At 28.1% G+C, this 26,157-nt stretch overlaps 15 protein-coding genes across 15 annotated transcripts, besides 22 other annotated features; 9 read left to right on the top strand and 6 right to left on the bottom strand.

Moving 5' to 3' along the window:
* Positions 1-56: 56 nt before the first annotated feature.
* Positions 57-113: a sequence feature (AT_rich).
* A 287-nt stretch (positions 114-400) lies between these two features.
* Positions 401-471: a sequence feature (AT_rich).
* A 137-nt stretch (positions 472-608) lies between these two features.
* On the top strand, positions 609-2,351 carry CMU_024240 (uncharacterized protein; the record flags this gene model as incomplete). The annotated part of the gene is made up of 1 exon (XM_002139732.1): positions 609-2,351. One exon carries the CDS (start codon positions 609-611, stop codon positions 2,349-2,351), a length of 1,743 nt encoding a protein of 580 aa, XP_002139768.1.
* Positions 1,589-1,610: a sequence feature (AT_rich).
* A 7-nt stretch (positions 2,352-2,358) lies between the features above and the next one.
* Positions 2,359-2,401: a microsatellite.
* Positions 2,402-2,550: 149 nt separating this feature from the next.
* Positions 2,551-3,162, top strand: CMU_024230 (uncharacterized protein; the record flags this gene model as incomplete). The annotated part of the gene is made up of 1 exon (XM_002139731.1): positions 2,551-3,162. The coding sequence occupies one exon, from the start codon at positions 2,551-2,553 to the stop codon at positions 3,160-3,162; it is 612 nt and encodes a 203-aa protein (XP_002139767.1).
* Positions 2,764-2,785: a sequence feature (AT_rich).
* Positions 3,086-3,185: a sequence feature (AT_rich).
* Positions 3,186-3,232: 47 nt separating this feature from the next.
* Positions 3,233-3,281: a sequence feature (AT_rich).
* Positions 3,282-3,292: 11 nt separating this feature from the next.
* CMU_024220 (DNA-directed RNA polymerases I and III subunit RPAC1, putative) lies at positions 3,293-4,348 on the bottom strand (the record flags this gene model as incomplete). Its single annotated transcript, XM_002139730.1, has 1 exon — positions 3,293-4,348. One exon carries the CDS (start codon positions 4,346-4,348, stop codon positions 3,293-3,295), a length of 1,056 nt encoding a protein of 351 aa, XP_002139766.1.
* Positions 4,142-4,176: a sequence feature (AT_rich).
* Positions 4,349-4,518: 170 nt separating the features above from the next.
* On the top strand, positions 4,519-4,975 carry CMU_024210 (uncharacterized protein; the record flags this gene model as incomplete). The annotated part of the gene is made up of 2 exons (XM_002139729.1): positions 4,519-4,769; positions 4,891-4,975. 2 exons carry the CDS (start codon positions 4,519-4,521, stop codon positions 4,973-4,975), a joined length of 336 nt encoding a protein of 111 aa, XP_002139765.1.
* A 4-nt stretch (positions 4,976-4,979) lies between these two features.
* Positions 4,980-5,023: a sequence feature (AT_rich).
* Positions 5,024-5,211: 188 nt separating this feature from the next.
* CMU_024200 (serine/threonine protein phosphatase, putative) lies at positions 5,212-6,372 on the top strand (the record flags this gene model as incomplete). The annotated part of the gene is made up of 1 exon (XM_002139728.1): positions 5,212-6,372. The coding sequence occupies one exon, from the start codon at positions 5,212-5,214 to the stop codon at positions 6,370-6,372; it is 1,161 nt and encodes a 386-aa protein (XP_002139764.1).
* Positions 6,373-6,561: 189 nt separating this feature from the next.
* Positions 6,562-6,609: a sequence feature (AT_rich).
* Positions 6,610-6,668: 59 nt separating this feature from the next.
* Positions 6,669-6,689: a sequence feature (AT_rich).
* A 165-nt stretch (positions 6,690-6,854) lies between these two features.
* Positions 6,855-6,948: a sequence feature (AT_rich).
* A 104-nt stretch (positions 6,949-7,052) lies between these two features.
* Positions 7,053-7,076: a sequence feature (AT_rich).
* Positions 7,077-7,119: 43 nt separating this feature from the next.
* Positions 7,120-7,166: a sequence feature (AT_rich).
* A 119-nt stretch (positions 7,167-7,285) lies between these two features.
* Positions 7,286-8,731, bottom strand: CMU_024190 (uncharacterized protein; the record flags this gene model as incomplete). Its single annotated transcript, XM_002139727.1, has 1 exon — positions 7,286-8,731. The coding sequence occupies one exon, from the start codon at positions 8,729-8,731 to the stop codon at positions 7,286-7,288; it is 1,446 nt and encodes a 481-aa protein (XP_002139763.1).
* Positions 8,278-8,307: a sequence feature (AT_rich).
* A 180-nt stretch (positions 8,732-8,911) lies between the features above and the next one.
* Positions 8,912-8,942: a sequence feature (AT_rich).
* CMU_024180 (uncharacterized protein) lies at positions 8,936-10,309 on the bottom strand (the record flags this gene model as incomplete). Its single annotated transcript, XM_002139726.1, has 1 exon — positions 8,936-10,309. The coding sequence occupies one exon, from the start codon at positions 10,307-10,309 to the stop codon at positions 8,936-8,938; it is 1,374 nt and encodes a 457-aa protein (XP_002139762.1).
* A 9-nt stretch (positions 10,310-10,318) lies between these two features.
* Positions 10,319-10,358: a sequence feature (AT_rich).
* A 198-nt stretch (positions 10,359-10,556) lies between these two features.
* Positions 10,557-13,334, top strand: CMU_024170 (mechanosensitive ion channel family protein; the record flags this gene model as incomplete). The annotated part of the gene is made up of 5 exons (XM_002139725.1): positions 10,557-12,247; positions 12,325-12,430; positions 12,515-12,796; positions 12,860-12,979; positions 13,068-13,334. The coding sequence occupies 5 exons, from the start codon at positions 10,557-10,559 to the stop codon at positions 13,332-13,334; spliced, it is 2,466 nt and encodes an 821-aa protein (XP_002139761.1).
* Positions 11,270-11,304: a sequence feature (AT_rich).
* Positions 12,267-12,296: a sequence feature (AT_rich).
* Positions 12,467-12,488: a sequence feature (AT_rich).
* A 167-nt stretch (positions 13,335-13,501) lies between the features above and the next one.
* Positions 13,502-15,982, top strand: CMU_024160 (uncharacterized protein; the record flags this gene model as incomplete). The annotated part of the gene is made up of 1 exon (XM_002139724.1): positions 13,502-15,982. The coding sequence occupies one exon, from the start codon at positions 13,502-13,504 to the stop codon at positions 15,980-15,982; it is 2,481 nt and encodes an 826-aa protein (XP_002139760.1).
* Positions 15,334-15,356: a sequence feature (AT_rich).
* A 1,183-nt stretch (positions 15,983-17,165) lies between the features above and the next one.
* CMU_024150 (MOZ/SAS family protein) lies at positions 17,166-18,851 on the top strand (the record flags this gene model as incomplete). Its single annotated transcript, XM_002139723.1, has 1 exon — positions 17,166-18,851. One exon carries the CDS (start codon positions 17,166-17,168, stop codon positions 18,849-18,851), a length of 1,686 nt encoding a protein of 561 aa, XP_002139759.1.
* Positions 18,852-18,912: 61 nt separating this feature from the next.
* Positions 18,913-19,911, bottom strand: CMU_024140 (uncharacterized protein; the record flags this gene model as incomplete). Its single annotated transcript, XM_002139722.1, has 1 exon — positions 18,913-19,911. The coding sequence occupies one exon, from the start codon at positions 19,909-19,911 to the stop codon at positions 18,913-18,915; it is 999 nt and encodes a 332-aa protein (XP_002139758.1).
* A 539-nt stretch (positions 19,912-20,450) lies between these two features.
* Positions 20,451-21,053, top strand: CMU_024130 (uncharacterized protein; the record flags this gene model as incomplete). The annotated part of the gene is made up of 1 exon (XM_002139721.1): positions 20,451-21,053. One exon carries the CDS (start codon positions 20,451-20,453, stop codon positions 21,051-21,053), a length of 603 nt encoding a protein of 200 aa, XP_002139757.1.
* Positions 21,054-21,096: 43 nt separating this feature from the next.
* On the bottom strand, positions 21,097-24,570 carry CMU_024120 (ubiquitin carboxyl-terminal hydrolase family protein; the record flags this gene model as incomplete). The annotated part of the gene is made up of 1 exon (XM_002139720.1): positions 21,097-24,570. One exon carries the CDS (start codon positions 24,568-24,570, stop codon positions 21,097-21,099), a length of 3,474 nt encoding a protein of 1,157 aa, XP_002139756.1.
* Positions 24,571-24,772: 202 nt separating this feature from the next.
* On the top strand, positions 24,773-25,288 carry CMU_024110 (ubiquitin-conjugating enzyme family protein; the record flags this gene model as incomplete). The annotated part of the gene is made up of 1 exon (XM_002139719.1): positions 24,773-25,288. One exon carries the CDS (start codon positions 24,773-24,775, stop codon positions 25,286-25,288), a length of 516 nt encoding a protein of 171 aa, XP_002139755.1.
* Positions 25,289-25,301: 13 nt separating this feature from the next.
* On the bottom strand, positions 25,302-26,083 carry CMU_024100 (TATA-box-binding protein, putative; the record flags this gene model as incomplete). The annotated part of the gene is made up of 2 exons (XM_002139718.1): positions 25,302-25,818; positions 25,872-26,083. The coding sequence occupies 2 exons, from the start codon at positions 26,081-26,083 to the stop codon at positions 25,302-25,304; spliced, it is 729 nt and encodes a 242-aa protein (XP_002139754.1).
* Positions 25,820-25,863: a sequence feature (AT_rich).
* Positions 26,084-26,157: the final 74 nt, after the last annotated feature.

Raw genomic sequence — 26,157 nt, 5'->3', positions numbered from 1 at the left:
TCCCCGCCTAATTAAGATTTTTTTTAACACACTTAAAAAAAAAAAAGAAATCTTGGATATTAATAATATAATAATTTTGACATTTTATTTAACAATTTAATTATTGATAATATGATATCATAAGTAGATTGAGTTCTATTAGGTTCTCTAATTTTATTGGATTATAATTAGATTTAAAAGAACCTAAACTTTAGATTTGGTACAATATTATAAAGAAAACTATTTTATAAAATTCATATACTCATTTTTTTTTACAATATTTGATGTTATAAATATTCTAGGTAGTTTCATAAGTTTATAAAGAATATGATATATTGAATTTTAAAAGGACTTTCTTCTAAAAAAAGAAAATAACACAATCATATTAAAATATAAGTTAAAAAGGAAGTATACTATTAAGATATATTAAAAGTAAAATATTACTGAATAATTTTATTATAATTGTTTAGTATATTTTCTTAATATTAATTAGACTATCCTTCAGATGTGTACATCATGAGTCTATGTCTTACATTGCATGTATATAAACCTTATTTCCTTAGTAATAATAAGTAGGCCCTATAATTAACTTTAAATACTAAGAATGACTTTTTGATATTATTAAAAATATGAATAATTCAAGATTCCAGCAATTTGGAGACAATGTATCTAATTATGGGTATGCTGGGGTATGGCCTGTAAATGAAAATGTGAAAGTTGTACCAATGGGAGCTTCAGGCATGCCTATTTCTGATATTTATGAAGAAATTGTACATCCAAATAAAGTACATTCAAATAGACCAATCCCAGTAGGAGATCACTCCTATCCTATTCCAGTTCCTATTCCAGTAATGACTCCAGGAACTTGTGATATTACAAAAGCTATCATAAATAGTGATAAAGAGAAAAAACTAGAGAATTTGAATGAAAGAACTAATGGTAATATTAATAAATCTAAATCTAGATATATAAGTTCGGATATAAAAGAAAAATCTAATATTATTCAAAAACCTGCAGTACCACTTATAGAGACCCAGGCTAAAAAACAAGTAGTAACATCTGCAAAACCATCTACTAATAAAATGATGTCAAAACGTACATCTATACAAAATATGACTGGTTCTAATAATGGAGGGGCACGTATTTCATCTGATCAAAGACCTTTGAGTGTACCTAGGCAAAGCTTACAAACAAATAGGAGATCAGAAAGTACAAATATAACAAATTCAACTTCTAAATTAAGAAGTGACTCAAAGTCATCTATTTTAAATAATAATAGAGGGAAGAATAATGGGATACCTACAAATTTAACAACTAGTAAATATAAAAATAATATGTCAACTTCAGATCTAAAATCTAAACAAGGAACAAAATTAAATAAATCAGTAGAGAAAATATATAAACCTCTTAAAATACAGCAAGATGAGAAATATCATCCAAATAGATCTATAGAATATAATGTACCCAAATATATTACCCAAGATTCAGTAGATTATCCTACAGTACCATATCCACTACATTTTCAGCAGAATAAAAGTTCAATTAATCAACCTTATGTTGTACCAGATATGCCACCTAATTTAGTAAGAAAGCCTGTATTGCAAGATACAAAATTAAATAATTTAAATAAAGGTTCATTTACATATAATCAAATACCACCCCCTGTTAAAAATGCAACTAGGATTATTACTGAACCAACACCTATTTTAGATAAGAAAGTAATGGAAACTAAGGAACTTCCTTCTAAGAAATTACCATCTTTTGGATATAGTAGTCAGAGTTCACTTGATTCATTAAATTATCCAATTACAGCACCTAATTCATCAAATTTATTCAATAAGATAACTTCATCTTGTTATCCTAGAAATATACCTGCACCTCTTCAAATTAATAATAATTTATCAAATCCATGTTATCAAACATATAACAATCATCAAAACATTGGAAATTTAAATTCAATAAATAATGGACTTTATGAATCTACAAAGTTATGTTTTGATCCTATGAAAACTCTTTTATATTGTTCAGGTACAGAAGTAAATACCCCACACAATAATATATCACGAAAGCAGACGAATTTTGCTACTCCTGAAGATATATTTAAACCTATGGTATATGAAACAATAGTTTACCCTCCTGGATATTTCGAATATAAAAAACAAATGCAAGATATTAAAAGTAATTATATTCAAGATTATGATGTAAATAAACAACCTATAACTCATCAGGAATGTAATAATATATGTAATTTGTCAGAGTGTGCTGCAAATCCTCACAAGGATGGACAAAAACCCGATGAACCACAGATATTTGTGAAAACTATTGGTACAATAGACCATAAAAATAGAATAAGACCTCGTACATTATGTTAAACTTGTTAAAAAAAAAAAAAAAAAAAAAAAAAGAAAAAGAAAAAAAAAAAGTCTTAGATAAAGGCATGTATAAATAAATACATACACGTATATCTTATGAACTTGAGGCGCTCATTTTGGCGCTTAGAAATCTTATTACACATGTAGTTTTTCTTCTTTTTAATCCCTTTTTCTAAATTTTAAAGTATAACTACTAGTAATGTGTTTGTTATTAGAATATCCAGCAACATTTTTTAATGAACATATTCAGCTTATAAATGAATTATTAAAACAAATGAGTCCGATAAGATCGGATCACAAAGAAATGGATATATTACAGCCATTGGTACATAAAGATAATGTTGATATATTCAATATATTAGCAGAGTTATGTCCAGGTCTCCTACAAAGAGCTATTTCTTTAATAGATACCAATAAAATTAATATTTATATTAGTAAAAACAGCAAACGTCGTTTCTATACTGTAGATGCTAGTCAAGATCGGAGGACTACATATCTTGTTATGAAAAATTTTTGTTCCTGTCATTCTTACATAGAAAATGTCATTAATTATAAACGAGAATTTACTTGTAAACATGAGTTAGCTTGTTTATTATTTAGCTCTCTTTATATTGGATATGAACATGAAGAAATATGTATAAAAGAGGAAGCTTGCCATTGCACTTTAGTACCAAGTAATTTTAATATTTACATCATATCAGATTATGAATTTTCCAGAAAATTATGTATTGAACTAAATAATATATTTTTAGAACTAAATACTTTTAATGATTATATTTTAGAAGATAATGATATAATTAAAACTCAATAATAATAGTTTAAATTTTTATTTATGATTCACTATACATAGAAAGCTAATATTCCAGAAATTATTACCTCACTATATTTTGAATATATAAATATTAGATAAAATCTCAAATATTATTTAATCCTTATCCTTATTATTCATAAAAAATATCTATAGAATTATTTATTTTGTGACTCTTTTCACGAAGAATATTTATAGCTGTCTTTACTAATTGTATAGGTGATATAGACCCCGTAGATTCAATTGAAAAAATAAAATGATGTTTATTTTTAAATATTTCCACTTTCTTTGGAAATTTCTCAATACAAGCTCTACATGTTGTACAATTCCTTGGATTCTTTACATATACTTTACCTGTAATATCTTCAATATCAAAAACATTCATAGGACATACTTCAACAAATTCTTTTGCATCTTTACCTGTAATATAACCTTCTGGGAATTTAAATTCAGGTAATAAACGATATGTTGCTGTACTTACAGGACTCCATTTAGCATGAGTTTTACCAATACCTTTTTCACAGTATAATATAGCTTCAATTACTTGTCCTGGTCTCAATTTTGTAATCAATATATCTGGATATACAACTGATGGTGGTTTTTTCTCAAATATTTGTTTTTGAGACTCACTCATTGGGACCCAAATAAGATCTTTTGAATATATAGCTTTGCTTGTAATACCATTTTTATCATCTATATCATATTTATTACATTCCACACATAGTTTAAAACAGACTGAATTTTTTTCATTTAAATCTTGATCCTCAGCTCTAAAATCTATGAGATCCAAATCAATATTAAATGGAATTAGTCCTAAACGATGAGCAAGTACCTCATCTTGGATAACACCACTATTTTGATATATCTGAACAGTCTCAATAGCCACTGTTGGTACTTCAACTAGTAAGATCCTCCTTAACGCATTTGCTACAGCGGCATCTACCCCTATTAAATCAAAATTTATATAATCAGAGGTGAGCTCATTTATTTTTATATCTATTAATTTTAGTATATTTTCTACTGTCATGGGTTTTATTGTATTTTTTCTATCTGCTGTCTCTGATAGGGTTCTACTTCCAATATAACCATAGCCACCAACATTTCGTGGTCCTTCTAAAGTACATTTTAAATATTTAGAGGAATATATTGAGCTGTTATCTTCATCACCCAAATTCTTACAATTTTTCATTATCTTTATTAGATTTTACTTTATATTGACTAGGGGGTTAGTCATTATTATATTTTAGGCGGTAACTTCTCATATTATTCCACGGGATAACCTTCCCCTTTTCTATTTCCCTTCTTATCTTTTTATTTAGATTTTGTAACTAATTTAAGTTTATTAACTTAAAAATAAATATGAGATCTAAAGATTCTTGTGTAGGCCCAGCACCAAGTGGAATACCCAGAATACTTAATGATACCTTTAATAAGACTGTATTACATGAATTCTTCATATTCTCAGTATTTTTAGCTCTATTACCCTGTGGAATATTTTTTGTGGGACCTTATTTGCTAAAATTTGTATTAAATAAGAATTATATATTACTTGCTTCTGCAATATTATCGGTTATAGTAGTAAATATTATATGCTATATCTACATATATAGGTAAGTTTATTTGACGAAATTTGGAAATAACACTAATTTCAACTTTTCTTTGAATAATATATTTTAAACTTGTATATTACAATAATATTGATTATATTGTAAACTGAACTGTTATCTATAGAGCATATATTCAAGAGAAGAGTGAATGGGAGCATATTGGTCCACCATGCTTAAGCCAAAAAGAAGAAAGTAGAAAGGAAAGATGAAATCAATTTTTTAGAATATATAAAGTTTAATATTCAATATAAATAAATCTGATGTATATAATAATTGTATTTCTAAAATGTCTCTAATATTTGATGTATTTTACAAAATATTCTGATCCCGCTAGATGGGCTTTTTCACATACTTACTTTGGTTATACCTGAAATATTGCTGTATAGTTAGTAATATATTTAGAAAAGTTGGGATCTATATAAATTAATACAATACATATACATGGATGGAAGTAAATAAAGTCTCAAACATACTACTTTTATTCTTCCTTTGTGTAAGTATCTTGAATAGTAAGCCATTTAATACTATACAAGATAAATTATATAGCAATAACACAAATTTATGGATAAAAGATTTAGGAGACCCTCACTATGGAACACACAAATTAGTACGTAGTAAATTATTTGATGAAGATGAAAAGGAACGATTTGATGAAGTAGATATAGAATGGAGTGGACGTGTAGTAGCTTTAGGTGATGTACATGGTGACTTTAAGTCTGTCTTTACTATATTATATTTATCTGGTATAATTGACACAAACCTAAATTGGATTGCTAACAACACACTCCTGATACAGATGGGTGATGTAGTTGATAGAGGACATCATGGATTAAGAATTTATAAATTATTTTACAACCTAAGTTTCAAAGCCTTGGAAAAGAATAGTCGACTGATCCAGCTATTAGGAAATCATGAGGTGATGAACCTTTGTGGGCAACTCCAATATGTTACTGATGAAGATTTTGATTCATATGGAGGTAAGATGATGCGACAGTATGAGTGGTCAAAACATGGATTTATTGGAAAATATTTGAGAAATCTTAATATTGTTATGAAAGTAAATGATACAATTTATGTACATGCTGGTTTAGTTCCAAAATATGCTAGAATGGGCTTAAAAGAAATTGCAAAGTTAGCGCATGAATTATTAAAACATTCTATTTGTGATATATCTCCCAATTCTTTATTTTATGATGAAGATGGACCTTTGTGGACAAGAAATATAGCGATAGGATCACATGACCATTCATGCAAGCTCTTAGAGGAGAGTCTTAAATATTTAAATGCAAAGCGAATGGTTATTGGTCATACAATTCAACCTAATGGTAGGATTAATGTTAGATGCAATCAACAACTTTTCCTTGTTGACACTGGAATTTCTGATGCTATTATGGGTAAACCTACATTGTTAGAATTGATGTATAGCAGTGAAGATCAAGATATTGATAAAAAGATAACAGACTTTAAGGGGAAGGAGCCATTTTCAATTAATGAACTTTTAGTAAAGGAAAAAATTATTGAAGGGGAAAGAAAAGTAAAATATATTGAAATTAATAACATTTTAAATTCATTAATCAAAGTTAATGATAATTGTGATGAACTCTAACTATACTGTATTTTAAGATAATTTTGATATTAATCAAATTATGAAACTTTATAAGAACATTTCTACTATAGAGAAATTTTAATCATATTAAATTCATAAAAGTTAGTTTCTAAAGAATTGTATAAGGTTATTAATTATTACAATAAGATGACTAAGGAGTTCATAATTTGATTTTTAACTTAGTATTTCTAATTAATAAATATATTTCTTTACAATAATATCTTATATATAAATATAGGAATTGTTTTAATTTAATACTAGATATGAACTAAATATATTAGTAATTTCACAAATGGTAATTAAAATATTTAATAAAAGAGACTGTAGGAATCAGTCAATAATATTTCATTATAGTCCTTTTATTTTACTAGAAATATATTTGTATCCTTAATTATATTTAGAAACTCAATGTATTTTGAGTATTCAAAGTAGAACCTATACTGAGATTAAACTTAATGATAAACTATTTGTATATGGAATAGATATAATGAATATATATTTATATAATTATCAATATTTAAATTTAATTTCAGGAAATAAAATAAAAAATAACTCTTTAAATCTATTTAATTATTAGATATTTGACTTCTCACTTATAATTGAAGATACATTTATTGAAAATACTAAGAATTTGAAAAAAAAAGTGTAATTTATATATTTACAATACTTTTCTAGTTTTCATAATTTATATATATAAATAATAACAAAATAGGACAGCTATAAATATTGGATAAATATACAAAGTTCTTTAAAAAAAATCTAAATAAGTATATATAATATATAATTTTAATATTGTAGAGAAGCTAGTAAATTTACTAATATGAGAATTTCCAAATTAATAAAGTGAAGTTAATAAATAACTTAGTAAAAAAAAAAAAAAAAAGTCCCAAAAAAAAGTTTACGTACAACTTTATTAAGAGATTGTACGATTTATTGATGTTAGTATGTCTATTCTCTGTAAAATATAATCTACTTCCTTATCACCAGTAACAGTAGCACTATTCAATTTATTTTTCTCTTGATTAGAATTAAAAATGTAGTCCAGATCTAGAGGATTTATTACTTCAGAATCTTCTTTCCCCAAATTTAATCCTTCTTCTGTTGTTTCAGATATATTAGATATACTCTTAGCTGTATTTACTTCTTCAGTCATAACTTCTAAACCTTTATCAGCAATTAAGTCTTCTTCATTATCTCTTATCGTTGATAAACATCTTAAATCCTGCCAGCTTTTATAAAAGTCAAACTCTGAATTGTCTAAATTGTCATTAGATTCATTATTATCTGTTGCTTCCACTCTACCATATTCAAAATCTACCTTTCTACTATTACTTGAGTTTCTTATCTTCTTTCTAGGTACACTATTGCTAAATATTTCACTTTTAGGTATATTCTTAATAACTTCACAAATTCTATAATACTCATCTCTATATTCAATACATTGCCTATAATGAATATCCAAATCACTTAATATTCTCTTAATACTACTTTGTAATTCATAGTTCAAGGAAGCCTCATGTATTAATTTTTCATGGAGAACATTAACCTTTTTAAATACTTTAGAACTATCAAGATCTAATTGCTGATCTACTTTATCCTCAAATTCTATATTATCTTCATTATTTAAAAATCTTGTCTCAAGTAAATCTGGAGTTAAAGGATTACCATATCTATCTTTATAATAATATTGAGGACCATCATATAAGCATATATTAATAATATCATGATTTATAAGACGCCAAATAATAGCTTTAGCTTCTGGAAAGACCTCATATTTACTGCAGTCTCTAAATGTCTCATATATACCATAAAAAGTCTTTAAAGATATTGGAATACGAAGTGGATTTATATATAATGTTGAAGGTGGTTGTTTAAATGAATCTTCTAGTGGAATAAAATATTGGGAATTATATAATAGATATAATAAATATAAAACTGATACTCGATGATGTATTTCAATCAAATTCTTGTTATCGCAATTATATCCAGATAATCCCTGTTCTAATTCATCTAGAAGAACTAAATTCTTTTCAAGAATATTTTTTCTTATTTCAAATGGGCATTGAATTTTAAATACCGCTATTGTAACTCCTATAAGAATCTCAAAACATTCATTGTGTTGTTCCAATTCTGTATTAAAGTGGATACTACTAAAACGATTTTCTTTAAATAATCTTGATAAAATACCAAATGTTCCACATTTATTTGCTTCATATAAGTACTGTGTTTTACTAATTTCATCCCAATATTTTTGTAATAGTTGGTATATATCCTTTTTGAAGGAGACGGCTCTGCCACATAGAACTCCAGGAAAATAATAACCGGAGAAAATATCACCTGGTCTAAACCTTTCACTCATTTAATTTCAAATATAAAATACCAATATATTTGCCTTTCATATTGTTTGTTGTCTCTTTTGCTGAATCGAAATTCCACTATATATCTAGCGGTACCTCATATTTCCTATTCTTACCAAATTATGTAATTTTTAGATTTCAGTTATACTAAGCAAATTAAAATAAATGTTCAAGTATAGGAGTTAAATATTTAGTTATTTTATATATTATAATGCTATGAAATTAAATATAGAACCTACAGATACAAGAAGATGTGGATCCTCAACAAAGTAAATCTTTATTTTCTTATTTGACCATTTATATACGGAATTTTGCATAACTAAAAATAGACTAGGAATCATTATATTGAAACCTGACACAATTATAATAGATACATTAGTTAATTCTGCATGTATAAATGCTTTATATATAATAGAATGCCCAATCATTGCAAGTAAGCTTTTTGTAATATCTTCTTGATATATATTGAATTTAAGTGATTCAATCTCAGTATTATTATCAGATAGATCATTAGATTTATAATATTTGGCTTCATATGTTTTATAAACATTAAATTGATCTTTAAGAGATTTAGATGAATTATAATTTCTATAGTAAAACTTTGAAATAGAATTATCTAAATGATATTTTGGTAAGGGTATATTAACTAAACTAGAATTGATTTCATAACTTTGTAGTTTTCCCATGCAAGAAGCAATTTTATCCTTATGTAAATTTATTGATTTATATGAAGTACCGTATATATCATTTACTAAAATATCACAATTTCTTATATCTCCTACTGAAATAGCATAATTTATATCATTAATTGATAATATTTCTGGACACAAGATATTTAATAAATTCCAAAAAGATGATTCACCAATTAAACTTTTACCTATCATTTCATAATTATAACAACAATTTACATGATAATAAGAAGTATTCCACATAGTATCAACTAATATATAAGGTTTCCATTTATTTCCAATTAAGTGAGCTTCACATTCTGTTGGTATTTCTGTATTTACATTTACATCTAAACATTTCCAAGAATTAACAATAAATGATTCATTATTATCAGAATAGTTAAATATTATAGGTTTTAAAAAGTATTTTAGTGTGAATTCAATACCTCTAATCATACATGTTATATGATCAGTTTTAATAACTTCATATACAATTGAATATTCTAATAGTATATTTGTTAAATCCATAAAATTATTATAATCTTCATCATTATTTGGACAAAAACAAATATATATTATATCTGATAAATAATTCTTCAAAGAGTTCAATAATACAGTAATATTCTGTATGGAATACTGAAAAGTAAGTAAGCTATATTCGAAATCCACAGAATTATCGTAGTTTATATAAAAATTATTAAGAGAAAAAGATCTTAATACTTCAATATATTTATTATTTGTAATGATATCTATACATTTTGCATAATTATTTATAAACTTAAATTTATCACTAATTGAGTTATATGTAAAGCAATCTCCTTTATTATTGTATTTACAGTCTCTTTTAGATCTTGATATTACACTTATTTTAATAGATTTATCAAGTAATTCTAGACTAACTGTATTACCCATGCAATTCCCTTAAATTTTATTGATTAATAACTTTTTATATAATTATTTAGTAATGCCTAAGTTTCGAGATACGATCTCAGGCATTGCGGCGCTTTGCAATTACAGCATCTATAATCTCGTTATGTTGCAAGTAGACTTACAACCCTTGATCGATTTCACAAATTACATGTCTCAAAAATTATGTGAAGAAATCTTAGGATCTTTAATAAATGAATACAAAGTTAAATAGAAGAATGATGAGGCTAAAATGAGTAAATTTACAACACTTGGACTGTTTAATGATGAAATCAACAATATAAGCTACAATGATCGTTTTTATAATAGTAATGCATTAATAGACCCAAAAAACATCCCTAATAAAGTTTGCAATAGTAATAACAATCCAGCTCAAAATCACAATAAAACAAATAGTATAGAAAGCATCCGAGAATCTGAACATCTTGATGATGATGAAAATAATATAGATGATAACTCCGTAGGTAGTTTTGAGAAGATATGTAGTATTTTATGGTCATTTTGTCCTACAGTATCACCAATTTTATGGCAATTAGGTTTAATATTTATGTATATTTATCTTATTGAAAGGTTTATACATGAGAGGTCATCAACATTAGAACTTACATATTCAGTTTATTTAGACCAATATAAATGTGTCGGAATAATTTTAGGAATAGATATATTGGTATTATTAATAGTATTATTAATAAGATCTACGCTATTGAATACCATTTTTCAAATATTATTTCCAGAAGGAAGATTTACTATTGCCTTTAAAAGTATTTTAGATCCAGATATTTTTTTGTTGATTTGGTGTTGTACAATGGTTATTATTTGGATTTCTCAATTAAAAAACTCGAAAGAAAGCTATAATTTTTCATTTTTTTTAGCATTTAAAATGAATTCATTAACAAGGGATATTGTAGTTATGTCACATAATATAATGTTTATACTGGCATTAAGAAATTTAATATTAAATATTATAATGTTTTATTTTTCAGCTGGATTCTTATTGAATATGAACCCTCAAGTTGTGAATTTTTTAACTTTTTATTCTTATATTAGGAAACTGAACTCAATATGGTCTGGTTTATCTAGTAACTTTATTCGTGACTCATCTATTCCAGTCAAACAATCCTTGAATCCATCCCAAGGAATTAACAAGTTACCACAAATGTTAAAATCAAAAGCAATAGAGAGAACTAAAACTTGTAGAATACATAATTGGCTTGCTTTACAGTTAATCAAACAAAATCCTGTAACTGTTATGGTAAATAATACAAGACATGAATTACTTTCAAAAAAAGATACTCATGAATTTGCAAAGTTGCTATTTTGGGATATAGTTCACAATACAGACAATATAATAAGTTGGAATAGTGAATTTATAAAGTTTAAAAGAAATGAATTTTCGAAAAATATGTCTAATATTAATAATTTAGATTGTAATCTTGAGTCAGTTATTGTTCGCGATAACCCTACTTGTAGTGACCAATTTATGGGTAATTCTACAACATTACCTTTAAATATAAATGAACAATCGATTTATCCTAATTCTCCTAGTATGGATAATATATATGATATTACTACAAATCCAAATGAAATTACAACAGCTTCAACAAATACTATAAAAACTCCCCAGCCCTATACTCCTTCAATATATGCATCATCTATATCTTCTTTATCATCACTGCTATTTGCAGATAATAATTCAAACGAGGAAGGAGCTATAAATACTTATAGATTTAATAGTGAAAATTACTTATCTCCTGTTAGTTCAAATGGAATTCAAAGTAAAGAAATCAACTGCAATATGTTTCTGTCATCTAAAATACCTAAGAAACAACTCCATAGATACATTACTAAGGAGGTACTTGAAGTCTTATTTCCTAACGATCATGAGATATTCATGAAGCTTTTTAATATAGATGGTCATGAGAAGTAAGTTGAATCTTTTTACAAATAAATACAATATATATTTAATTATTTACTAATCTCTATTTTTTTCACAAATTTAGAATAACAGAGAGTGCATTTATCAGAGGTTTTGTATCTACATATGAGCAAAGGAAAAAGCTTATTAGTAATATTGATGGTCAAAGAGGAATTACCAATGTTTTAAGGGTAGGTCAAGTTATTAAATTTTGAAATTGGTTTTTCTTAATATTTATTTAATTTATTTCATGAATCTGGAATCTTGCCTTTTAGAGAATGTTATCTGTATTTTTGTGGTTCTTCACGATTGTTATTACTTTAATAGTAATAGGAGTCAATATCAACACTATCTTTATATCTGGAGCAGCATTATTGACTACTGTAGCTATATCACTGAGTCATATGTATAGCAGTTTTTTTACTTCAGTTATTTTTATAGTATTTCAAAATCCTTATAATATTGGAGATCGTATTCGTATCAATAATGATAGAGCAATGTATGTTAGAAAAATTGGAACATATTGCACAGTATTCTCCACATTACATGACCAGCCTGTAAGTAAATTTTGGCTTCATAACTTTTTAATATATTATATTTCAACTTTTTTTTTCATGTAGGTTACATATCCCCATACTTGGCTAGCAGAGCAAGCAATTTATAATGAGGGAAGATGTCACCAAGCTACTCTTGAGATTGTATTTCGTATATCTTCTGAAGCTAGTCCATTTGCAATCCAGGTAAGTAATCTATAATTCTGAAAGATGAGCATATGCGAAACAAAGATAATGAATAAATTTTGCTCTAAAATATATTCACACTGTGTAGAACTTCAAAAAGGAAATGGAGACTTATGTAAACAATAGACCAATGGAATTCGTAAAAGATTCGCTTTTTTTTTATTGCTACTCAATACAACCAGGACACTATGCTGAAGTTGCAGTTTGGGTAACTCATGTGGAGCCTTGGAGTAACAGTAGACCACTTTGGGAATCTCGTACAAAACTAAATTTTTTTATTCTCAATACTTTAAAAAAGCAAGGAGTTAATTATATGCAACCAGTATTACCTATTTCTGTGGGCGAAAAATATTGATCACAGATAAGGGTAAGGAATTCAGATTTTACCGCAAAGGTGTTTATTTTTTTTTTACTATCAGCTAATTTTATAAGCGAAGGCTTGGGATTTCTGATATTAATAAGATCATCTCTATATATCTACGGAATATAAATCTTACTTATTTAGACTTATAGCTCATAAATATGACCGATGCTGAAGATCCTAGTAATACATTAATGACATATGTAGCTGTTTCTCTACATGAAGCTTTTGAAGAATTCCAAAATGAAGCTACTACAACCTTAAGGATAGCTAGCGATGAAACAATAGAGAGAACTCTAGAGAAATATGTAAGAACTATAAGAGATATTTTTGGCGATAATTTCAATAGAATCGGCTGGATTTTCGATGACCAATCTCAAATTGACAGTTCGATGGATATTTTTTATTTTAGTGCTTATATTTATGAATTATTTTACTCAGTTTACTATTCGCAACCTGATGAATTCTCTCTAAATTTGTTTAAGTGGTATTTAAAATATGGGCTTTATGATTGCTCTTCCAAAATAATTAGCTCATTAACACAAGCTGCAGATGAATACTTGGAAGGAAATGAAAATTTACAAGTTGATAACCACTTTGGTTCAGAATCCCCTACTAAGATATGTTATGGTTCCAATGACTCAGTTGAAACAAGATTAACAAATTTATTAATAAGAACTTTATTGCTAGGAGAGTTGGGTATATTTACTTCAACACTAAGAAACATTTTTCCAGAAGATCATAATGTCGTTGCTTTGTGTCACCTACTTACTATCAATGATTTAAAGTATAAATGTCCAAAAACTAAGCTATCCAGTGATTTATTAAGCTTGAAAAACCAGCTTCCACCACTTGTACGTCCATGTATCGATGCATTTACTGGTGATGGACATATTATTCAGCAGGTAGCTAAATCATGGTTAGAGGCCTTTGTTTTTTCAACTGTATATGTTAATGGAATTAGTATTAATAATTTTTCAGAGTTTTTGGATGTATACATGGAATTTAGAAAGGAAGTTTCAGATAATCAAACAAATATTGAAAGTACCAAATCTATAGACTGCAAAAAGAAGGCTTCTATGATAAACTATCAACCAGAAAACGTATTACAACATGAACTTGGTGCTTTATATTTACTTTCCAAAGATATCACATCTTTTGTACAGCATATTTATAATAGCCCAGATTTTTATGGTCCATTTTTGGCTACTCATATTATTGATCCTTTGTATTATGAAGGTCTACTTGAAGATTTAAAATTAGAAATGAGTTCAATTAAACTAAGATGTCGTGTAATTATGGACTATTCCATTTGGTTAATTGAAACAGATATTTGTGATCCAGCCATATACCTTCAAGAATGTTGTGAATGTGATGAACTATCTGAAGATGTTCAGAATGCCCTACTAAAACTGTCTAATAAAGTCCCATTATTAGCAGATCAAGTAACTACTGAATTTGATCTTGATGATGATCAATGCTCAGTAGTACCAGCAGTACTATGTGAACAGTGCCAAATATATGATCTTTGTATTAATTGGTCATCTGATGAGTCCATTACTACATTTTTGAAGTTAATCCGTATATTTATACCAGAAATAATACATAATCAAGATTTGCAAATTCGACTTAAAAGGCATATATTGATTGATAGATTAACGCAAATTAATATTCTGTATTCCAATCCAAATTTTTTTTCAGATATGAAAGAGCTCGTGCTATATTCTTTATACTTAGAGAGGCTTATATTACTCATGGAACTTTGCATACTTGAAACCTCAAATAGTCCCTCATTAAGTAAATTCCAAGGAGCATCGTGGTCCCTAATTGAATCTTCGCTTAATATTCCATTATCTTATATTTTGATCATAGATCAGGATGGTAAATATAAATTCCAATTACCTGAAGCCTCTAAACAAGAATCTCTTTCAATCCAAGAATCTTTAAAACAAAATAATCCAAGTAACTTATCTACCTATTCAGGAAATGAGTCTAAATTTATTTTATTTTTTTTTACACAGAAAGGTATAATTAAATCACTATTTTACTTTTTCCCAGAAATCATCTCTTCTCCGGAAAATCCAAGTTTACCTCCATACTTTAGTTCAATTTACCTTTTTGGTCAAGAAATATTTCCAATACTAAGGAATTTGATCAATTTACCATGGGATAGAAAATTGGAAACTTGGATTTTTAATATTCAATCTGAGTCTAATGCATGCAATTTTTTTGCATGTAATACATGCACACCAGTAGTAAGTAAAAGTTTTAGACTAAATACAGATAAAGCTTTTAATTTCTCTAACTTGAGAACTGAAACTAGAAAAAGTAACTTAATCCCAAGTGATTATGTGATATTAATACAAGAAAGTATAAATAAATTATTTGGAATAAATACTGAGCAGATACCTGCCATTTTGATTTCAGTATATTGTTATTATTGCTTGTTTTGCCTAAGCAATACAGAAATTAAGAAGATTTCCCCTACATATATGGTGAATAAATTTAATTATAATTGGTTGGATGTGAAATTTGCATCTTTGGTAAAAGATATATCACATCCTTTGATAAGGAATTTTGATTATATAGGTAGCCTTACTTCCAGCATATCCGAAAAGTTATATGATGCAAAAATAATTTGAATTGGACATAATATTATGTACATAAGTCTATGATAAGATAGAAACTAACTAGCTTTTTTCATATAAAGAAAAGTCCGAATTTAGTTAGATATTTATACAAAAAAAAAGTATTTTAATGCATCTTCAACTTGAGAAGTCTTATTATTTATATTGCATATACTAAATGGAACTATAAATGATTATTTGAGCTCGAAGTGTTTAGAAATATTTAAGAATAAATAAGTTAATTTTATAAGAATGTGCATTAGAAGCTTCAGCGGAGAATTGTAAAAACCTAAATATTATTATTGAATACAAAAATGATTATAAGCTGATTTTAATAAATTTAGTTGTTACTATAAATAATTTGGAGACTTACTTATAATTAGATAAATCAATAAGTTATTGTAATTTATGAGTGTAGAAAGCAGAAACTTATAGAAATGACATGTAATACTTGGATTCAAAAATATTTTTGATCAATATTATCCGACTTAAGTGTAAATGGAAAGATCTCAAGAGCTTTATTTTCATTATGAATTATAATACTTTCTATTAATAGTATGCGACTTGAATAATTTATGATAATGTTTTTACTGAATTGAGGAACTTACACTAAATTTAAAATGGGACTATACATGTGTAATAAAACAAGTTATTGGAAATTTTGGAATTATCCAATGATGATGGTATCAAGTTAAACTATGATATATTATTTTGATGAGCAACAAGTCTTTAAGTGTACAATCTTTGTGCAGTTAAACCTTTAAATGATACTGTAGAGGACTACCACAGATAAATTGGAGAACTACAACCTCAGACACTGTTGATAGATTTATATTGCTAAACTTAATGGTAGCTTGATTCATTGAGAAGCTTATTTTATATTAAAGCATTCCGGTAAATATGGAGACAGCTTTTGTACAAATTTTAATTAACTATTTGCTAATATAAAACTGAAAATCTATAATATTACTATTTGAAATGAAACTTGAAGTTTATAGAATATAAAGGTGGTTTTTAACTCATACTTATGTAGAAAATTTCGCAGCTGAATAATAAACAAAGTAATTTTGGTATTTGCAATTGGAATTTAAGCACTTGAGCGCCTATTTTCTTTTCAATATTGTAAATATTATCTTAGTGGAATAAATAATTCATAACAGAAGTCATCTTTAATTTGATTTCCGGAGAGCGTTAGGTAATGACAAAGAATAAGGATGGTTCAGCATCGGCAGTTCTTAAAAAAGGATATAAGGCATCTTCTAGTGAAAGCAAGCAATCGAAGAATGGAATGTCTGGATTAGATATGTATATGAATCAATTTCCTGGAGCATTACTTCCTAAAACACAGATAATGGGTTGTGAATATCGTCAGAAAATAGGTACCCGTGGAGTAGGAATCCCTTTACTTAAATTACCTGAAGGTATGAACCCATCAGACTCAAGCCTGATAAGAATTTGGCGTCCAGCTGTAGTTATTCACTGTCGTAAGAAACGAGGAAACAAAGTTAGTGAAACTTCCTCAGATGTCACAGCGAGCTATGACTATTATATACATTGGGAGGGTACTGATAGACGTTTAGATTGTTGGCTAGCCTGGGAATCGCTACGTGTTATACCAAACGATTACCTTCCTCTTCCACATAGTAAACCCAATTATGAAACCTCAAACGAAACCTTGGATGAACAAACCGGTTTAAAGCTAACTCATAATGCTTTGTGTATAGCAAAGGAGGATGTGATTATATGTGAAATTCCCTATTACCATGATATTGCCCATGATGGAATGGACGAAGAGTACCTTAAAGAACATGAGGAACTAACTAAAGTTAAGACAATTGGAAAAATTGCTATGGGTTCTTATATGGTAGATACATGGTACTACTCTCCATATCCAAAAGAGGTTCAAAATAGCGATATTTTATATATATGTGAATATTGTCTATCTTTTTTTCGCTATCCCAGCGAATATAATAGACATCAAAAAGGGTGCTTTATGTTTTATCCTCCTGGTAATGAATTATTACGTTGTGATGGATTATCAATGTTTGAAGTTGATGGTAGATTAGCCAGAGTATATTGTGAAAACCTCTGCTTTCTTTCTAAACTTTTTTTAGATCACAAAACACTTTATAATTCAGTACACTTATTTTTGTTTTATATCCTAACAGAATATGATGAGAATGGATATCATATTGTCGGATACTTCTCAAAAGAAAAATTCAGTAAGAATAATCTCTCATGCATAATGATTTTGCCACAATATCAACGAAAAGGTTATGGAAAATATTTGATCAATTTTTCATATTGTTTATCACATCTAGAACAAAAACCTGGGTCACCAGAGAGACCACTTTCAGATTTGGGAAGAGTCTCCTATATTGCATACTGGGGGTATATTTTGCTTCAACTATTGATTGATAATAAACAAAATGTGATATTATCGCATAAAAGTGGTCAAAATGAAACTAGTATACTTGGAAATTCAATTCAACAAGCTCAGTTCTTAGCAACAGCTAACCAAATACCTCAAAGGGCTACGAGGTCATCAACAAAACAAAAAGATAAGAAGAGTGCAGCTAATGAGAAACAAAGCAATTTGACATCAAATCAAGCTACTATAATTCCTGCTCCAAAGTTTATTACTATACAGCAACTAAGCGAAATGACTCGGATTGAGTGTAGTGACATTTTGATGACACTTAATGAATTTGGTCTACTAAAGTATTTAAGCAATGGTGAAAGCCTCGTATTTCTACCACTACATAAAATTCCAAAAATTCTCCAAAAAACTGGTAAACCAGCAACTCAGTTACATTTGTCACAGTTCTCCTATGTATCATATGAGAAATTCTTAGCACCTTTAGAATGTAACCTGACACCTTAAAGTAGAAATTTAGTGTCACAATTGCAATTGGTTTTATATTTAATATATCCTCAGTTAATCACTAATTATAGCTCCTTTTGTTTTTAATACTTTGTTTATTCTTTAGAGTTCTCTTCGGCGTAGAGTTGTGTAATCTTAATAATTGAATAAGTAGAATGGCTCCGAATATATTGGCTGTTCCCGTTATTATTGCACCATGTATATCACCTGAAAAGGCACCATACATAGCTGAATAAGTTAAAGTAAGATGAGCAGGGGCTTTAAGAGTCCTTGCAATTATTACCAAATTTGTGTTTGTGAACCAAGAAAGTTCAGCTGCTCCATAAAAGTGGGATCCAGCTCTACAAACTATACTAACCCCAAGACTGTATACAAAAGACAAAAACAATTCTACAAAAAATGTATGTATAGGATAATTAATGAATGATTGATTTCTTAAAGATTGGAGTAGTGACTCATCTAATATTTGCAAATCATTTAACATATAGTATAGTAAATAACCAGCTAAAATACCTCCAAGTGAAGATGAAATAACTGAGATTATCATTGTAGAAAAACTTGGATATTTTCCAAGATAAAAGTTTATTATAGAATAAGTTGGACATACTTCATAACCTCGATAGATCATTTTACCAAATATGAATGATGCAGAAAAACCAAGTAACCGAGTTTGGTTTGATATTTCCCACGCTTCTAACCAATTGAATAGTGCGTTTATAAATTTCACAAAATTATAATATTGCAAAAATGGGAAAATACTTAAATTACTAAGTATATTCATTAGATACTTATGACCATAATCTTCAAATATCAAGGGCCTTAAAATCGGTCTAAATAATGTTAAATATATGTAAAAGAAACAGCTTTCAATAATTGATGCAGACCAAAATATATACATATTATATGACGGTAAGATATTAGTTAGTTCAGAAATGGAATGTTGTAAATAATGGAGTCCATTTGCCATAGTACCTTCTTCTACTTCAGTATTAGCCTTGTTATACTGAGTAGATCCCTTCGTCTTCTTCTTTTCAGCTGCCCTCCTTCTAGTAATAGACATGAAATCAGTAATATTGTTCAACCTAATTTTGACTTAATGTCTAGTTTCAGTATATAATCCCCCGGTTAATCTAATGTATGCTAAATTATCTTGCAACTAGCACCACACCTATTTATTCCACAATATAGACATACAGTGGTGTATTACCCCCCTTCTGTCCCCCATTAGTATTTAGATTCTAGAAAAGTCCAAGAAGATTTTCTCCTCAAGAAGATCATCTAGATTATCTAAAATTAATATCTACCCTATTCTTTGTATACCCTCCAATTAGTTATGTAAGTAACTTTACTTTTTATAGAAATTATTCTATATCCTTATCCTGCTGATCTTGGATCTTCACGAAAAAAGGAAAGAGTCAGCAAGAATATATCCCCACATATTAAGAAGTACTAAAGTATCTATATCTTTGAAATTGAAGTAGCTTGAAAGTAAATGACTTCTATTGAGCTTAGAGTTTTGTCTTAGTATAATGGTGTGTGGCGCTGCAATCTGCAGCGGAATTATACATAGGGGAGTAGGATAACTTAACCATAAAGTTGATGGAAGATAATGACATCGTTATTCCAGGCCAGAGGATAGCCTTGGAAAGTAGCAATACAAGAGAGTCTCCAGGGGTTTACAGAAGTTTGGATGGAACGACTTATGCCTCAATAGTATGCTTAAAGTCATCTCTTGGAAGTATTCAAACTCATTATTCTATAGGATCTATTGTATTAGGAGTTGTAAGTAGAGTACTTCTACGAAAAGGCGTGGAAATAAGATTAGTTGGGAATATAAATAAAGGTTTAAAAGTTGAATATGATAGTATATTTGGTTTACTACGACCACAAGATATTGGTTGCTGGAATATTGGTAAACATAGTGAAAGTACTGATTCAGGTTTGATAGGTGAACATTTAGAATCTATAGGATACTACTGGATAAATGACTGCTATAGACCAGGGGATATAGTTAAATGTACAATTATAAGCGTAAGTCCCCAGATATTAGTATCAACTAATCAAGTAGATTTAGGATGCGTATTTACACCATGTACGGCTTGCAATGGAGAAAGAATGGCATATCCGATATCCTATAATACTGTACTTTGTAAAGATTGTAAAACGCCTATGCTACGGAAAACTTCAAGACCTTGCTTTTAAAGATCATCTTTATATTTTGTGTACTAGAAATTGATCTTATCCTTTAATATATGCCTTTGTCAAAAAACTTAAATAAATCCTTATTGGGTGCAAAAAGTAGCTTCTGTGGTATTTGACTCTCTTCATTGTTGATTAAATATGTCATATTATCATTCAGAATATCAAAGTATATTTCTCGAGGTATACAAAAGCTATCATTATTTTCTGTAAGTTGATAAAAAAGAACATAAGCTGTACTATAGCCATTAGTATGTGAGTCTAATTGAGACTCATGGAACGAGGATATCTGTAGATCATTATACTCTGTCCACATTGAACTCTCACTATTTGAATAATTCTTACCAATTGTAAAATAATGTCCTGAATGAGGTGTATGACCTTGATGAACTATTACGGAATATAACTCATAAATTTTAATATCATTGGAAGTTGTTGTTTCCGTTTCACAATCTGAATTCCTTCGTTCCTTGTAGTCTTCTTGATTATGATCCTCGAAGATCCAACCATCAATGGAATCATCAGCATGATAGACACATGTTGAATACATTGTAAGCTTTTTGTCTAACTTAACAAATCTGCTGATCTTACGCTGAACATTCTGATTTGGTAAAAACTCAAATCTATTAAGAACTATGATAAGAATATGAGGAGGCTTATGAATAAGATATCTTCTATGTGTGTTCCCCAAAATACCACATGAGTTACATCTATAATCAGGCAGAAGTTCGGGTGAAAAATAACTAGACAAGAGTTGAAGAACATTTGTGGGAGTATACTTTGAATCACTTTGTTCTTGACAATTATATTTGTCCGAAAATATAGGGTTTGAAGTAGGATAGGTTTTCTCAATATCACTTTTTAGAATATTTATATTATTTTCAGGTTGATACAGAGCTGAATGTATATTATCAACATAATTTTTACCATCTCTATTCCAACAATAAGTATTTTTGTCTGTAGTAGGGGAGTTCATCACAATTGTATTTCCTGAAAAGCTTGTATAATTAAATTCTGATCCACTATCTACCCTGCTATATATCCCATCATGCTTATCTTCTAAATTAGATAAAACAGATGTCATTGTTGCTGTGGCTACTGTTGTATTTGAGTCTTGTGTAGAACCATCTGATAAATCTTGGTCATTGATAATGGTTGAAGTTGAGGAGGAAGAAGTTATAATTTCTTGAATTATATCTATACAGTAATCCTTAGATTTTGAGTTACATTCACGAGATGAATTTGAAAATGTATCACATTCTTGAAATTCTTTTGGAGTTAAGTCTAAATCTTGAATTTTAATTACCTTTGACCAATTACTACTTCTATTATTTACTGCGAGCCCTATATCCATAAACTTTTCTTTATGATAACTTTCATAGGTACAATTATTGCATACTAACATACTAATCATTTCACCCCCAAATGTAAATTGCGGAACATCTGTATAACTCACTTCACTCATTTCTCTTTGTTTAGCTTCTTCAGAGATATTGTTAGAACAAGCCAACTGACTCCATAATAAATGAGCATACTCTGTTACATCATGTTGTTCCATGCAAGTTTCCAAAGGTATTAGGAATTTCATTTGGGAAATATTAATGCTAACTCGTTCTGAAAGAGTTAAATAACACAAAACTTGTAATAATTCATAAGCTACATCATTTTTATGCAAATATGGAGTAACTTTTAAGTAGCCAGAAGAAAGGATGTTTTTAGTATTATCAGTCGTAGAACCCAAAGAAGGTATACAAATTAAGGTTTGTAAACTATTTGGATTATTTTTAAGGATCCATGTTGACGAATATGATAAAGTAGATATAAATAGTTTTGTCAAATGCAAAGCTTGTAACAAACTAGCAATATAACAGGTGTTACCCATATTTACTATTCCTACTCCCCGTTTACTATTTGACAATTTAGCTGTAAAGTCCTCGGATACATAAGGTTCACAAGGAGAATTTAAATTCTTTGAATTTATATCAGAGTATTTACAAGTATTACTATCAAAATAATTGATCTGTTTATTTTTGAGATTTAACCATAAATTACAAAGAGAAGGTGAATACTTTTGACATCCAGTATAGAGTGAATTGCTAAACAACTTTGCATAACGTAGTTTATATTCCTCTCCAGCTATTGTTAATGAATTAGAAATTCCATTACAAGTCAACTCTGAAGACATATATCTTAATAAATACTCAAGTGCCTGATTATTTTGTAACTTATCGAGTATCTTAGATGCAATAATACTCAATATTTCAAATTTATCCTGCTCCTTTCTTGGTAATTCTTGATAGTTACACAATGATTCTAATGGCCAAATACAACACAGAATTCCAATGAAAACTTGGATATTTATTATTAAAGTGTTTGAATAAGTGTCTAGAATTCTTCTTAATGTATGTACTGCGAAGTCTAAATCCGAGTTACTTATTATATCATTATTAGAAATAATACTACGACATAACAAAAAAAATATCAATATTGGAGCCCTTATTATACTCCAATATTCACTTGAATGTTCCTCATATCCTAATTCTTTATAATTTAGAAGAGATCTTATTAGTGGTATTATAATATTTACTCCAATAAATGGTGCACAAGATGCAACACTAGTCCAATGCATCTGATCCAATGGTTTTTTCTCATTTTGAAGTTTATTTGTATAATGAAAAGAATTATTTCTAACTAAATAAATCCAAAATTTTGCAATTTCCATTATTGTCTTTTGAGATAAAAAATGGGATACTGGATATTTGTATAAATTCTTCATAGTCTCATAAAATATACCCAAATCTTTCAACTTCTGAGTTTTATTTGTGGTTATTAATAGCTGTATTAGGAAAACACGCCAATTTTCACAGACGCATACTGTATTAGTATAATTTCTATATTTTTGTGAATAATTATTTTCCTCAGTATAACAATATTTGGAATGTTGATCTGAAGATAGAAACATATCAAAAGATTCATATTCAATATATTTAAAGACAATTCCAATTATTTGATGAAGTGAGTCATTATACTCAAAAATATAGTAAATAGAATCATCGAACAAACCAAATGTATTACCTAACATATCCCACAATCTCTTTATATATTCTCCTTTTTCCAAGTTTATATCAAGATCTGTATTTTCTAAAGATCCAGTAAAAAATGAAGTTCCTAATATTAAAAAATTGCATATTATGTCAAATATACTATTTTTATCAATAAAACTGTAGCATCTTGCTATGATAGACTTGAGTGAGGCACTATGCAGCATACATATAAGTTGCAGTGCAAATTCCTGTTTTGATATCTGATCATATTTATCACTAATTTGAAAAAGCTTTTTTATAAGTACAGAGTCCTCATATACAGATACTTTTGATCCCCAAGAGTTAAATAAGTATTTAAAGACTTCATTTTGTGCACACTCATCCAATTGTCCATATATTTTTAAATAATAAGATATACTATAGTTTGGTAAATTTGAATGCTCTCTAAGACAATCTACAAGCTGCTCAATTTCCATTTCAAGGTTGTCTCAGCTCACTTTATATTACCAGAAAGATATTTGCATATTTAGCGCTAATTTGTTGTATATTTTTGATTTAGCGTCACAAGTTTAAGACCTCTAAAATTAGAGTTTAATAGATCGAACTTGTCTAACAATAATCTGTCTCAATAATACTATAAATGTATATATTTGATTATTCATATAATATGCTTTTAATATGTCCCTAAACCTGTGTGTAGAACCATCTCTTTTGAGGCTTCAGAAAGAATTTGAACAACTGGATTTACCTGACTATTGTATATTGCGTATTGGAGATGAAAAATATATAGAATTAAGTGGTCAAATAGAATATTATGATTTTGATCTAATAGGTGATCTTTTAAGTAAATATAGATGTTTTAGTGTATATATAACTCCACAAGAAGGTTACTGGAAAAATAGATGTATAGAATTTAACTTTAAGATACCACCTGGATATCCTCATGTAGCTCCAAAAGTAAAGTGTTTAACGAAATTATTTCACCCTAATATAGACGAAAATGGCAATATATGCTTAAATTGCCTACGTGAAGATTGGAAACCTATACTTTCAATAACTATAATAATATGTGGATTATTAAACTTATTAATAGAACCTAGTACTACAGATCCTTTAAATAAAGAAGCAGCTGATATAATAAATATTAACCCTATATTATTCCAAGAGACTAACAACAAATTATTTAATATATAGAAAAAGATAAAAATCATGTCAGTCTAGATTTTATTAAGTAAGGTTTTATATAATTTAATACTCTATCAAGACTTTCAATGCTCCTTGCTCCTGCCATTCCAATTTTCCCTGAGAAGTGAACAGTTAATGTTACAATTTCAATTTTCAATTTAGATCCATTATTGTATTGAGATGCCAATGTCTTTTTATGTAAATATTCTGGGTTACACTCCTTATCATTAATATAATCTGGAGGGATTCTAATTTTTGCACCTGGATTTCTTTCAGGTTCATAATCAACATAAATATAATTACTGCATAATAACCTTAAGTTTATTGGAAATCCAGCATCTACAACTGCTTGAATATTATGAACTTCGAAATTGAGTAATTTTGCTTTATTCATTCCTAAACACCTCAATTTTATTATCAATTTCTTCATAGAAACTTTTGAAGCAGCTACTGTAGCTCCTCCAGTAGCTTGAAGTTTTCCATTTGAAAATACTGATATAGTTACAATACTATTAGATTTTAAATGTTGAATATCAACTCTAATATAATAATTTAATTAATTTTATTATAAATTTCTATTAAATCTACTTACCTTGCTGCAGGAAATTCACATGGTTCATAGTAAGTGTTCCCAAATGATTCTACAAACCAATCTAAGTCTATATTTATTCCTGAATAAGCACTAGCCATTACATTATATATATTTAAAACCATAGGTTGACTAGGAATCTGAACTTCAATATTAGACACAAATTCTTCATCACCATCCATATTTATAAAATCCCTTTCATTTTTTATATTCATTAATCTTGTTATTCTTTATTTCAAAAAGAAAAGAATACTTATAAATTACACGTAAATATATTGAATTGTCTTTG

The sequence above is a fragment of the Cryptosporidium muris genome, genomic scaffold (assembly GCF_000006515.1).
Source record: "Cryptosporidium muris RN66 scf_1106632353999 genomic scaffold, whole genome shotgun sequence".
NCBI classification, from domain to species: domain Eukaryota; phylum Apicomplexa; class Conoidasida; order Eucoccidiorida; family Cryptosporidiidae; genus Cryptosporidium; species Cryptosporidium muris.
Note: the sequence above shows the minus strand (reverse complement) of the source record. Positions and strands in the feature narration are given on the sequence as shown.